This window comes from Pipistrellus kuhlii, unplaced genomic scaffold (genome assembly GCF_014108245.1).
Source record: "Pipistrellus kuhlii isolate mPipKuh1 unplaced genomic scaffold, mPipKuh1.p scaffold_m20_p_13, whole genome shotgun sequence".
In the NCBI taxonomy this organism is placed as follows: Eukaryota; Metazoa; Chordata; class Mammalia; order Chiroptera; family Vespertilionidae; genus Pipistrellus; species Pipistrellus kuhlii.
The window spans coordinates 14,417,384-14,431,639 of record NW_023425438.1 but is presented as its reverse complement, the minus strand read 5'-3'; the positions used below and the strand labels follow the sequence as shown (position 1 = coordinate 14,431,639).

At 56.1% G+C, this 14,256-nt stretch overlaps 1 protein-coding gene across 1 annotated transcript in view; it reads right to left on the bottom strand.

Moving 5' to 3' along the window:
• Positions 1-10,894, bottom strand: part of ADCY3 (adenylate cyclase 3) — a 48,477-nt gene extending 37,583 nt beyond the window's left edge. Inside the window, exons 1-2 of the mRNA XM_036435047.2 lie at positions 10,453-10,894; positions 9,141-9,983 (exon numbers count right to left, since the gene is read on the bottom strand). Of these exons, the coding sequence (XP_036290940.1) occupies positions 9,141-9,827 (687 nt within the window). The 5' untranslated portion in view covers positions 9,828-9,983; positions 10,453-10,894. The remainder of the gene's footprint in view (positions 1-9,140; positions 9,984-10,452) is intronic.
• Positions 10,895-14,256: the final 3,362 nt, after the last annotated feature.

Sequence of the window (14,256 nt, the reverse complement as noted above, 5' to 3'; positions counted from 1 at the left end):
TCTTTTCCTTTGCTTATAAATGATTGGAAGTTGTTTGTTAAGCAACGTTTAAACTTTCTCAAAGTTGTTTTTGCGTTTGACACACATCTTCATCCAATAATGCTTGTAATTGTTGGTCTTCAAACCTTTTCAGTTGACCTGGACATTCTTTGTCTTTCACATCAAAATCATCACTTTTAAAGCATTTAAACCAGCATTCACAAGTATCTTGAGATGAAACATGTTCACCATAAGCTTCTCGAAACATATGACGATAACTTTTTCTTCAATATAATGATTAAAACTTCCCGAAAATGCTTTTTTGGCACGAAATTCAACATTTTTAAGCGTAAAAATATCTATGATGTTAACATTTTCAGCAAATTTGACATATAAAGTTTTGAAGTTTGCTTTCAATACAACAAAATAGCATACATATCAAATCGCATATATATCAACATACGTGTAACTCCATCAATTGGAAAAAACTCACATTATTAACCAGTACACCTCGTAGATTACCTCCTACTTCTTACTCTGAATTTAATTCTTCTACTTTACTTACTTATGGTGGAATCATAAATCATTCATTTTAAACCTTTCTGATGCTATAAATTTCCCTCATAGTACTGCTTTGCTTATATCCCACAAATTTTTACGTGGTTTTAATTTTCATGTAATTCAGCACATTTTCTAATGTGTCTTATGATTTGTGTTGATCCATTTTTTGTGTAGTCATGTTTTAATTTCCACATATTTGTGGATTTTCAAAACATATCTGTTAATTTGTATTTCAACCCATCATACTTCGAACGATTTCAATAACTTTTTAATGTATGGAATCTTGTTTTATGGCCCAGCATACTGTGTGCCTTCATAAACATTTCAATGCACTAGAAAAGAATGTGCATTCTGGCCTTGCCCATGTGGCTCAGTGGTTGAGCATCAATCTATGATTGAGGAGATCACGGTTTGATTCCCAGTCAGGACACGTGTTCAGGTTGCAGGTTTGATCCCTGGTGGGAAACATGCAAGAGGCAGCCAATCAATGATTTTTCTCTCTTCATTGATGTTTCTCTCCCCCCAAACCCCACCCCTGAAATCAATAAAATAATTAAAAAAAGAAAAGAATGTGCATTCTATAGTTGTTGGATGGAAGGTTCTATAAATATCACTTTGGTCAGGTGGTTGTTCAGGTTGTTCAAATGTTCTATATGTTTACTAATTTGTCTATTAGTTTTACCAATAACTGAGAAAAGAATATTGTAATCTTTAAACATAATCATAACTTGTCTATTCTTTCTTTTAGTTATATCAACTTTGGCTTCTTATATTTTGAATCTTTTTTAAAAATATATTTTTTTATTGATTTCAGAAAGGAAGAGAGATTGTCTAAGTATACTATCATAATTTATATACTGTGTTCTCTATTCTTTTGGGACTCCACTGCTCCCCATTTCAAGACTATTTCAAATATTATTTTTACATATAGTATAAAAAATTATGATAGTATACTTTCATATCTCCCCCTTCCCTTGTTCTATTATTATATATTTTGCTTCTATGTTATAAACTATAGTATATTGTTTATATTTTTTATCTAAACATCTAATACTTTTTGTAGTTAAGGTCTGCTGATAATTCTCTCAACTTTAGTTTGTCTATAAAAAAGTCTATCTCACCTTCATTTACTGAAGTATATTTGTTGGGTATAAAATTCTAGATTGACTATTTTTATTTTTCCAGTTCTACTGTGTTCTTCCTCAGATAATTTCTGACCAGACATCTGCCATCATTCTTATCTTTGTCCCTCTCTATGTAATGTGTCCTCCCCCTGCCCCCCACCAATTTTTATGAGTTTCTCTTAATTACTAGTAGTAAGCAATCTAATTATGATGTGTCTTGGTGTGATTCTTTTTATCTGAGCTATATTGAGCTTCTTGAACTGTGGGGTTTATAATTTTCATCAAATTTGGGAATTTCCCCATCACTATTATTTTAAATATGTTTTCTGTGTTCTCTATTCTTCTGGGACTCCACTGCTCCCCAACGCCTACAACATGTAGTCAAAGCTATCTCAAAAAGCTTTCTAGGTCCTCTGTTTCAGATCCACAAATCACCTTCCGGACTTCTCTCTTACTGTCTCACACACCCAATTCTCCAGTCCGAGGTTCTCATATGTTCATCCCCCAAATCACTGCTCACCAGCAATCCCTGTGTGTCCCTTCCCTACCAATTCAGTGTTCAAAATCCAATTTGCCCCTCATGGCCCAGCTCAGCACTGCCTCCTCCAGGCCTTTTCTAACCGTAGCAGAGTGATGGTACTTCCATGAACTCTCAGAGGTCTTGTGTGTCCCAGTGGCTCCCTGAGGGCTTGCGGATGTCCTCTGGGTCATCTTGGATGAGCCCCACCCTCAGACCCAGGAGGAAGACACCGGACCCTGTTGTTGCTGTGATGGGAATAAGAGTAATCATTACGTCAAACTGTGCCTTGGGACACGTTCCAGAAGGAGAAGTTGAACACACAGTATGCTATGAAGAAGTGAGTCAGGAAGCATCTCTTCTTTTTCCAAAGGGAAAAATGAGCCACACGACAGATTAAGTCAAATATTCTGAGCCAGGGGAAATACCCTGCAAGGATCTTCTCTCTCAGACCAGTCTACTGCCTCTCAAGAGTTAGGGAAAACCATGGTGATTACCGAGAAGGGTTTGCTGAGGAGCAGCAGGAAGGGGCTTAAGTGGAAGGGGCAGGAGCACAGGACAGCTCTGAAGCCCTCGGCACCGATATTCCAGCTTAGCCAAGGCCTCTGGCCCTCGCTCCCTCTGCCCGCCCACTGATCATACGCACACAGCTGGCGGGGCCTCTGCAGGACCCTCCTGCGTTTCTGCTCCAGCTTCAGAATGTTTTCCCAAGAGTCAGCTGTGTTTAAGTCCCAACCCTGCTGCATCAATTGTTTTTTCTTGGTATTATATTTGCATCATTCAATTAAATAGGGCCTTAACAGATAAATTATGAGTGCAAGAGGACAGCTGTTATTTCTAAGTAAAATTAACATTTTGGGGATTGCTGATAAATTTAAGTAGCTAGAAGAAACTACTGTTGACTTAGCAGTGGGCAAGGCAACAGTGAAAAATTATCAAGAAGAGTCATAAAATCTGGGTCTAGGATTCTAGACCCAGATTATTTCCAAGCAACTTTTAATTCTCCCTCCACCGAAGGATACTGGAAATGACAGGGAACACATCCTAACTCAGAAAAAGACCACCGGGGCACCGGGCATCCACGCTTGGGCACAGAGCCTTCCCCTCAGAAAAGATAAGTAAATGACTATAGCTGAAGACTTTCGGTTAGAAAAAGCTATCGGAAATGCATATAAATGTACATGCGTATGCGAGATTCTTCGTGTGATTCCCAGATTTTACTGACCTTTTCAAAAAATCTACTTGGTGGCGTTATAGTGTACACACAATTAAAAGCACCCATTTAATGTGTCTGTTTAGATGAGTCCTGACAAATGTATACAGCTGTATGACTACTTCCCACAATCACCATACGGAACATGTCCACCCCCCCAAAATGTTCCTCTGTGCCCCATCCCAGCCCACCCCCACCTCCACCCCGGACCCACAGGACGTCTGAGGTACCACAGCTCTCCCTGCCCTGTCTCAAGGTCATTCATGCACCATCATCTGGCATTTGGTTCCTAGTCCCTTTCACGTCCAGCAGAATCCATTCTCCGGGGCATTACAGTTCCGTGCGTTTCGACCCACATGCTGTGGGACCACAATCATGTAACTTCTCGCATGAACTGACCCACTGCCTCTCCCAACCTCACCAGACAGGAGGCCCTTCCCTGCACGGGGGTCTGGACGGCGGACTCGGGACCAGCCGCCTGCGTTTCTTCTGCGTGACCCTCCTCTCCCTCCTGCCCGGGGCAGGGACTTCCAGGCACGAGGGCTAAGCGAGGTGACAGAGATAAGAAATGCCTTCAAGACCTACGTCAACAATGTTATCTGTCGCTGGTGTGAACGCACGACAGACCGGGCAGGCTATTCTGAAGAGGGAGCTCCCAGCCCCTAGGAAACGGAGGCAGAGGACAGAGGACAGGCAGCTGTGCAGAGGTTCCATGAGAAGCCGTGGCGCTGCCTGCAAGGCGGACTGTGAGCCCCACGATCCCGTCCGCCCCGAACCCAGCGATGAGGGTCCGGAGGGGTGCGCCGCCAGCCCTGGAGGAAAGGAACAGAGGCGGCCACCCAGGAGCAGGGGACACAGCTCACAGCCCTCCGGACCCCTCGCTCCGCAACGAAGGACGCACGGCCCACACCCCCACTCCCGCCCCTTTGGGCGGAAAGCTCAGCCTGCCAGGGCAGCTGAGGAGCCCCCGCGGAGCTGGGGCAGGCCTTACCCACCCAGATCCCACTCAGCTGGCACCAACAAACCACAGCCATGGAGATCTCGCCAAGTTCAAATCCAGGCCTCTCACCCGGGGGTTTCAAACGGGGCTCCAGCGTGGGGTGGGATTTGCTCGGAAACATGTCATTTTCATTTTCAGTTTGCAACCAGGAAAACGTTCCCGAAGAGAGGACAGGGGGACGCAACGGGACGGTCTCGCTGCTAATGAAAGCCGATCGCTCAGGGACCACGAGGAGTTCTGCTGGAAGCAGCAGCGATCGGAGGAGCAAGAGGCACCAGACACCCCCGTGGCCAGGAGGGAGGGGAGGAGAGCAAGGGCCTGCTGGGGCTGCACGTAAATAAGGAAACCCTACGGTGAGTTCACTGAGAGTAACCCAGCGTCCTACAGACAAGGAACGCTTAATTACAGCACTCCTAGCCAGTGTCAGACGCAGCCGTTAGGAATGGGGGCTGGGAAGACTAATTCAAAACGCAAAAAGCCTGTGCTCTCACGCGAAGGAAGGACCGTAGGGGCGATGCCTGGGGCCTTGTTAAATCTTTCGTAGGAAAGACGAGAATGGAACACACCGCACAAAAACATGGTCACGGTGGGACTGCACTACGTTTTCCCTCGTTCCCAAAGCTTCTGCAACACCGTGAAGCGTTTCATAAGGGAGAGCAGTCTTTAAAAGAATGCGGTCAAGCCCTGACCAGGGTTTGGCTCAGCGGATAGAGCGTTGGCCTGCGGACTGAAAGGTCCCAGGTTCGATTCCGGTCAAGGACATGTACCTTGGTTGCAGGCACATCCCCAGTAGGGGGTGTGCAGGAGGCAGCTGGTCGATGATTCTCTCTCATCGATGTTTCTAACTCTCTATCCCTCTCTCTTCCTCTCTGTAAAAATAATAAAAATAAAATAATGCATTCAAAATGAGAAAAAGCAAAGAGCCAGCTGGTTCCACACAAAGAGGTGAGAGAAAGGACAGTAAATGAGCTTGGTCTGATTCATTCACAGAGCGAAGGTCGAAAAGGCAGCAGAGAGGCAAATGCCTGGCATTTGGATAGTTCTCTAGGTTTGCAAGGGGCCTCTCTACACATTACCCCCCACCCGGTGCCCTTGCTCAGCTACAGACCCAAGAGCAGCCAGCCCCCGACCCGACGCCCCGGCCCTGCACCACCCTCCCCTGGTCTTCCGTTCCCACCACCCACAAGAACCAGGGTGCAAACGGTCTGGGCTGCCTGTGCTCCAATGGCCCATCCGCCATCACAAGCCGCTGGGGACCAGGGAGAGCCGGCGGGCAGCAGGGGCTGGGACAGGCCTGGGTGCTCCCCCCACCACCAGGCTGCTCCCTCACGCTGGGCCCTGAACCCCCTCCCGTGGATTCTGCGCACGCTCCCCGGGACACCCCTCGGCCTCTCGATGGTTTGGGCGCCCCGACAGCCTTTCTGCTGTAACGTAAAGCTGTGTTTTTCAGGGGGTCCTTACCCCTAACTTGCCACAGACTCAGTCCTCCGCCAGCCCTGGGAGGACCTAACGGGAACATGGGCACATGGGGGCGTCTCAGGAGTGCTCCTCACCCCCACCTTCCCCTTCATCCGCTCCCATCCGCTGCTGCTGGGTCCTGCCCTCAAACCCCTCCCACCCTCTTCTCCCAGCTGCCACCTCGCCGCACCCAAGGCGCAGCTGGTGGCAGTTAAGGGCAAGTTGGTGGTGCCAGGACCCAGGCACGGGGAGGGATGTGGGGAAGCCCTGCCCGCGGCAGCTCAGCCCTCCTGTCCTCCGAGCCCCCGGAACCCCAGCCCCAGGCCATGCTCTCCTCCACCACAGCCTCCGACGGTCACCGTCTGGCCCCTTCATCCCAGGCCCTGCTCGCTGCAAGGCCCAGACCAGGTGCCCAGGAACCTTCACTCATTCAGTAATACACAAAGCCCCAGCAACACCCCCGCCCCACCCCACACTACCCCGTTCTTCCTCTGCTCGCTGTGGAGCCCACCTGTCCGCCCCACAAAGAGCCCAGGCCGCTGTATGGCCTGGCTCTGCCTGTCAGGCCGCCTGGGGCTCCGGCCTCTCGGGATTCCTCCCACAGAGCCCAGTATGGGTGGGGGGCTGGAGGGTGTAGAGGAAGACAACCTGGGCCCTGAACCCCGGAAATCCAGTCCACTTCTTTAAAAAAAAAAAAAAAAAAATATATATATATATATATATACACACACATACACACACACACACACACACTATTGATTTATTACAGAGAGGAGGGAGAGGGAGTTAGAAACATCGATGAGGGACATCGATCAGCTGCCTCCTGCACACCCCCTACTGGGGATGTGCCCACAACCCAGGTACATGCCCTTGACCGGAATCAAACCCAGGACCTTTCAGTCCACAGGCCGACGCTCTATCCACTGAGCCACACGGGTTAGGGCCACTGTCTACTTCTAACTGTGAGCCTGGGCTCATCCCCAATGACCCAGGAGGAAGTCCCTGGCCGGAGCCCACAGGTGATGGGAGGAGAGACAGAAACGGGGAGCCTGCAGGCAGGAGAGAGGCGAGGAGGTGCTGGCACCTGGAGAAAGTTCCCGGAGTTCCCCTGATGGGGGCGGGGTTTCTGGCCACCCCCTTCCAAAGTCCCCGTCCTCCGGCCCCACCCCCTTCTACCCTGATGGTGCCCCCACCCCGGGGGGGGAGGGGGGGTCATGTGCCCAGGGGGACAGTGTGTGTGTGTATGAGGGGGCCTGGGAACCCAGGCACCTTTTGGAAAGTCAGATTCGTCCCAAACAAGTGACTCAGAAACTTCTGGAGCGCAGCCCACTGAAGGCCTGGGCCTCCCGCGCTCCGTATCTCAGGCTCCAAACTCCCCTTCCCTCCTCGGAGCTCCCGCCCGGACGCTGCCGCCCTGTCCCGGCCACGCTCTCCTGGGATGCGAGCGTGGTTATTCTGGATTTACTTAGTATTTTTCTATCTTTTTTTCTGTTTCCTCGTCTGTTTGGGTTTTGTTTCTTAGCAACCCCCACAGGACACGCAGCAACTCTGGGTCCGGAGTCTGGGCTCCGATGGGGACGAGTTTCTGTTTCGCTCCCTCGTGGACAAGCGGAGCTGCATCCGGGACGCCCCTGCTGCCCCAGGCCGGGCAGAGGGGACGGGCGACGGGCCTGCGGTCCAGGCCGCGCCTCAGCCGACGCTCAGAGCCCCCGCTGCTCGCACCCTCGCCCCAGAAGCTGCCCCGGGGCCTCCGCCGGCAGAGGCACCGGCCGCGTCCCCAGCCCGGCAGCCAGGGCAGCCAGGGCAGCCTGTCCCCTTCCGAACACGTCCCGGGGAGAAACCGGGGGGCCGGCCCACGTGCGCCTGCAGAATCGAGAGGCACCACGCGGCCATGAGCCGTGATGGGGCCCGGGAAGAACACCGGTCCAAGAACGAGGAGAACGTTAACCCCGAGAAAAACCGGTATTTCCCTCCAACCAGGGCGGCAGCCGTGGGACGGACGGCCCCACGGGGTTCTTGCATCAACCACGACGGCCCCGCTGGGCACCTGGAGGCGCAGCCCTCAGCCCCAGGAGGCAATGCTAACAGCCTCGGCTGAGACGGAGGCGGCGGTGTGAGAGCAGGGGGACGAGAAGGGGACACTCCGGCCGGCCACCGCCATCCCCAGCTGTGGCCCGGGCAGGTCACTTCCGGCCGGTGAGGCAGCAGGCGGGGCTCACAGCTGTGGCACTAACTCATCGACGCTGAGTGCTGAGCCGACCCAGGTGGGTAACCGGGGGTGAACTCGGCCGGCCGGGCTCTGCGGCCCCTCCACACGTAGCCGGGCTTGGAACCCGTGGACACGGCAGTTAGCGGGGGCCACATGCCCACCCTTCCAGCAGGAGGCTCCACCGCCGTGGCTGGCACCACTGTCCCCCGCCTGTGTCCCCACCCCACGCCTCCTCCGATCATCCAACTGCTCGAGGGACCCTGGGCCCCAGCGGCAGACCTGGGGCCTGTGACAATCACGCCTGCCTTCCCCCCATCTCCCAGGGACTCACACTTTCACCCGCATTCCCCTGGACCTCGACAGCAGCCACACGGCGCTGGCAGGCACCGGCCACTTGGCAGAGGGATGCCAAGGCCACACGAGTCAGTCACTTGCCCAAGAAGCGGGGGGCAAGGCCCTCCTGCCGAAGGTCAACGAGAGCACAGCCAGGACAGCGCTGCCTCGAGACCGGGCCCCGGCAGGCCTTCCTGCCGCCACCCGCGTGAGCTGGGCACAGGTGGCCCAGTGGCCCTGAGGCCCAATGTCCCTCGGGCCCAACTCTGGTGCAAGGCCAGGGGTTCAAAGAGAGGAGGTCCAGCCGAAACCGGTTTGGCTCAGTGGATAGAGCCTCGGTCTGGGGACTGTAAGGTCCCAGGTTCGATTCCTGTCAAGGGCATGTAGTACATTGGTTGCGGGCACATCCCCAGTGGGGGGTGTACAGCTGGTCGATGCTTCTCTCCAATCAATGTTTCTAGCTATCTATCCCTTTCCCTTCCTCTCTGTGAAAAATCAATACATTAAAAGAGAGAGAGAGAGAGAGAGAGAGAGAGAGAGAGAGGGAGGGAGGGAGGAGGTACTCCCTGCACAGGTGGCTGAGAGAAGGGGAGGTAGGGGTGCCACCCAGGGCACATTTTGACAAAAGGGCAAAGGGAACCATGACCCCACCTCCCCCACCTTTGAAACAGGGGCCACCGGGGCTGCAAGCCCAGTGGGCAGGGGAAGCCCAGGGCGACACCGGGAGCCGAGAAGGCCCAACTCACCTCCCTCAGCAGCTGCATCCCCTTCAGCCTGTCCTGCTGCCGCTGCTGCTGCTGGGCCACGGTGACCCCCAACACGAGCGTGTGCGCCGCACAGGACACCACGGAGAGGACCACGATGGGGCTGAGGCCCAGGGGCAGCGTGATGAAGAAGGAGAAGACGAAGAAGGCCTGCCAGCCCACCGTGTCGCTGGCGGCGTGGGCGCCGGCGGGCACGCTGAGGCCCAGGTGGGCGAAGATCTGCGCGGAGATGAGCAGCCACAGCAGGTAGGGCACGGCCCTGCGGGTGACCCGGCTGGGCAGCAGCCCCTTCCGGCACAGCACGAACAGGAGCGCGTCCAGCAGCAGCCCGGCGCCCGCGGCGGCCAGCGGGGCCAGGCGGTCCGCCGAGAAGGCCGCGGCGCACACGGCCAGCGCGTGGCCGGCGAAGAGCGCGGCGAACACCACCAGCACCAGCAGCGTCTCGTGGCGCTGCCGCCGGAAGTAGGTCTGGTAGAGGCTCTCCAGGGACTCGGGCACGAAGGTGGGCCGCAGGCAGCCGGGCAGGCAGAGGCAGGCGCCCACGCTCCGCACGGACACCTCGTGGGTGCGGCCGGCGCGAAGGGCGTCGGGGTCCGAGGGCAGGCTGGCCGAGGGCTCGGCGGCGGAGGGCTGCTCGGGCTCGAAGGAGCCCTGCCGGTGCCTGGGCATCCTGGCTGGCGTCTGGTGGGGCTCGGCCTGCGGGTTCTCCCCTCTCTCTGGGCGGGCCACCGCCTGGCGGGGCTCTGGGGCCCCGGGGAGGCGGAGCGCCGGTCACCTCCGCGCGGGCGCAGGACGGGTCTCCAGGGCACAGGCTGCGCCGGTCATCTGGAGCAAAGGACACCTCCGAAGTGGAGCAGCTCTTACCCCCAACCCTTGTCCCCACTCCCCCGGCCTGGGCTTTCCCTGCGACCCGCCCAGCCCACGCCAGTGCCCCGAGGCTGCGGAGCCAGGTCTCCCCCGGCCCGCCAGCTCCTGCCACCACGGACCACACGCTCCTCCGTCCGCACTGGCCGCCCCGACACTGGTTCCTGCCTTTGCTCGCGGAGCCCCGGCCCCCACTGCATCCCTCGCACCCCGCCTCTCCCTCCCCCGTGATCTCTCCTCTCTGGGTCCCTGACTTGCTCACCTAAGCCTCCTCCAGGCCCACGCGGTGGGCACAGCGCGCCAGACAGAAGCCGGGCCGCCCGCCCCGGGGATCCCTGAATCTGCCCTCTGTTCACCTCCTCTCCCCCAGCCCCCCGGCCCCCGCGCCCCCGGAAGGCCGCCTCCCTCCGTCCCTCCCCGGCGCGCTCACCTGTGCGGGGACTCCGAGCGGGAGGCTCAGCGCGCCCGGGGGCTGCTCCCCGCGGGGCCGCGCCGCCCGGCCAGCGCCACGGCCCCGCACCCCGGCCGCAGCGCGGCTCCCCCGCCGTCAGTGTCCACGGCGCCCGGCCGCGGGGGAGGGGGGCGCCGGGGCTGGGAAGCCCGGGGCGCCCGGGACCAGGGCGGGCGTGCGCGGGGCAGCGGGCGGCCCCTACCCTCTCGGCACCGAGGCGGCGGCGGCGGCGGCACGGCTTGGGGCGCACGCGGGGCCCTCCCGGCGGGAGCGCGGGCCGAGGCCGGGGCAGCCCGCCTGCATCCTCCGCCGCCCGCGCCGAGCGGTGCCAGCCGAGTCCCCGCGGCGCGGCGGCGCCGGGGCCACGCGCGCTCCAGCCCCCGGAGGCGGGCGGCGCCCCTCCCTCCTCCCGCTTCTCCTCCTCCTCCTCCTCCTCCCCCCCTCAGACGCCGCCCTCTCGGCGAGGCCGTCCGGGAGTCGGGGGGCGGTGAGGCTCCGGGCTCCGGGCCCGGGCCCCGCGCAGGGACTGGGGAGGGGGAGGCGCGCGGGGCGGGGCGGGGGTCCGAGGGGCCTGCGCCCCGGACCCGGCGGCGGGCGGCGGCGCTGCTGCGTGGGCAGAGGGATGGGGACGCCTCCCGCCCCCGCGGCCCGGCGCCCGGAGAGGAGAGCCGGGAGGGGCCCTGCGGCAGGTGAGGCGCCCCCGGGGCCCCCTCCTCCGCGGCGGTTTCCTTCCGGCGCGCGGAGGCCGGGGCTGAGGTTTGGGACGCGCCGGGCCGGGCGGGCCGGGCCGTGTCCCCGCCCCTCCGGCGGCCCGAGTGCCGGGCGAGGGGCCGCGCCTTCCGCCGCCCAAGGGCCGCAGCTGCTCCGGCTCCGGGCGCGCGGGAGTAGGAGGGGCCGGTGGGCACGTGGAGCTGGGAGAGAGCCGCCGTGCACATCCCACCTGTTTGAGAGGATGTGTTGGAATGGACAAACTCCCATTTAAAATCTCAAGTGCCGCCCTAGCCGGTGTGGCTCAGTGGATAGAGCGTCGGCCTGCGGACCCAGGGGTCCCAGGTTCGATTCCGGGCAAGGGCATGTACCTTGGTTGCGGGCACATCCCCGGTGGGGAGTGTGCAGGAGGCAGCTGGTTGATGTTTCTAACTCTCTATCCCTCTCCTTTTCTCTCTGTAAAAAATAAATAAAATATATATTTTTTTAAAAAATAAATAAAAATAATTTAAAAAATAAAATCTCACGTGCCAGCGGTTACGCCTATCAATCTCTTACATCTTGGTATAAATGGCTGTCCTTGGACTGGACGGAACACCTCGGAGCAGATGGGTGGTTTGGGAATAAAAGCATGTGGGAAGGGGAAGGGATTGCTGAGGATTTTAGGGGATGGGCTCCCCTGGGGAGGGCAGAGGAAATGGGTCCGACAGGAACTCAGCCATCCAGGCCCCGGATGGACTTGCCTCCTGGAGCCCCCAGGTGCCATCCATGAGTCCTGTTCCAGTGCCTGGGCATCAGCTCCCAATGGAGTCATCGGAGAATGGATCCTGTCACAGCTGTTCCTGTCAGTCCCTCATACTGATTCTGAAAAGCTGCCCACCTCCGCTCCAGCTTGTCTGGGCTTTGATTCTAAAAGTGGGGGGACCTCACATCAGATCTAGGAGGAGGAGAATTAAAAAAAGCACACTCTTTCCATTGTCTTTCCATTGTCTGAATGTGTCCAAACATCCATTTTGAAGTTAAAGGAGGCATGATTCTTGTGTGTAACGAAGGGACCTGTATTAATAAAAAGAGAGCCGCCCACTGCATGGGAGAACATATTGGCTAATGATATTTCAGATAAGAGTTTTATCTCCAAAATTTACTGAGAACTCATACAATGTAACAAAAGGAAGACAAACGATCCAATAAAAAAAGTGGGAAGGACCTAAATAGATGTTTTTCGAAAGAGGACATACAGAAGGCTAAGAGGCACATGAAAACACGTTCAAAGTCACTAATCGTCCGAGAGATGCAAATCAAAATAACGAGATACCATCTCACACCTGTCAGAATGGCTGTCATCAATAAACGACAGGTGCTGGTGAGGATGCGGAGAAAAGGGAACCCTCCTGCACTGCTGGTGGGAATGCAGACTGGTGCAGCCACTGTGGAGAACAGTATGGAGTTTCCTCAAAAAGTTAAAAATGGAACTCCTATTTGACCCAGTAATCCCACTCCTAGGACTATATCCCAAGAAACCAGAAACACCAATCAGGCCGAAACAGGTTTGGCTCAATGGATAGAGCATCGGCTTGAGAACTGAAAGGTCCCAGGTTCGATTTCGGTCAAGGGCATGTACCTTGGTTGCGGGCACATCCCCAGTAGGGGGTGTGCAAGAGGCAGCTGATTGATGACTCTCATTGATGTTTCTAGCTCTCTATCCCTCCCTCTCTCTTCCTCTCTGTAAAAAATCAATAAAATATATTTTAAAAAAAGAAAAGAAACACCAATCAGAAAGGATATATGCACCCCTGTGTTCATAGCAGCACAATTCACCATCGCTAAGATTTGGAAACAACCTGAGTACTCATCAGCAGATGAGTGGATTAGAAAACTGTGGCACATGTACACAATGGAATACTACGCTGCGGTAAAAAGGAAGGAACTTCTACCATTTGCAACAGCATGAATGGAAATGGAGAGCATCATGCTAAGCGAAATAAACCAATCGGAGAAAGACAGCTATCACATGGTCTCATTCATATGTGGGATATAATGATCAACATAATTTGATGAATATGAATAGATCCAGAGACAAATGATTGGGGGAAGGGGCGGTGGTTAGAGAGCAACCAAAGGACTTGTATGCATGCATATTAGCATAACCATGGACACAAGTCACACTGGGGCAGTAGTGACTTGCCCAGGGTGAGAATGGCTGGGGTGAGGGGGGGCAGGGAGAGTCAATTGGGGAAAAAAGAGACTTATGTAAAACTTAGACAATAAAAAATAAGAAAGAAAGAAAGGAAGAAAGAGAAAAAAGAAAGAAAGAAAAGAGCTGATAAATACTGTTTGGCCTGCTTTGGCACAAGGGCCACCCACATGGTCCCTCTGTGAGTCCCTCCCCTTTCCAGGCACATAAGCCAACCCTTAGCTCCTGGCCCCGTGGATTTCCTGCTGGGATTCTGCCATCACCTGTGCCCCCAGTGCTCCTCCCCACTGTGAAGGGGGCGCCACACAGAGATACCCCTGCTAAAAGCCCTGATCCCTGCCCTGACTACTGGCCTCTCTGCCCCACCCTTCCACAGCCTCCTCTTGTGCCGTGGGCACCTGATCGGCAGATGTGCGCTGAGAGCACACAGTGGGTGCCAGCCTGGCCCGGCGTCAGGGAAGACCAGCCCCTGCCCTCAGGACGCCTGCCAGCTCTGCCAGAGCACCAGGCCACTGTGCGCAGGTGGCCGCAGAGACCCCAAACGGGGCCTTTCGGGGTCGGAGGGAAGGGTCTGGTCAGGGGACTGGAGCTCCTGACAAAGGCTCGACAGCAGGGAGGCACACAGCACATCCCCATCCTGCTCTGCATTCTGGGCGTGGGCACAGCCCTTACTGTGGATGTGGGAAGCCCCTGGGACAGCTGCTAACCCCCTCCCCCGCCCCGGGGCCTCCCCGGGAGCCAGAGGCTGTTGGGTAAAGACTCCAGCGAGAGAGCTGCCCACAGAGGAGACCAGGAACATGCAACTCGCCGGAGACAGCGGCCAGGCTGGAGCCTCACGGCCCTCCCTCACAGCTGCCTCTCCAGTAGGGGCTCCTAATAAG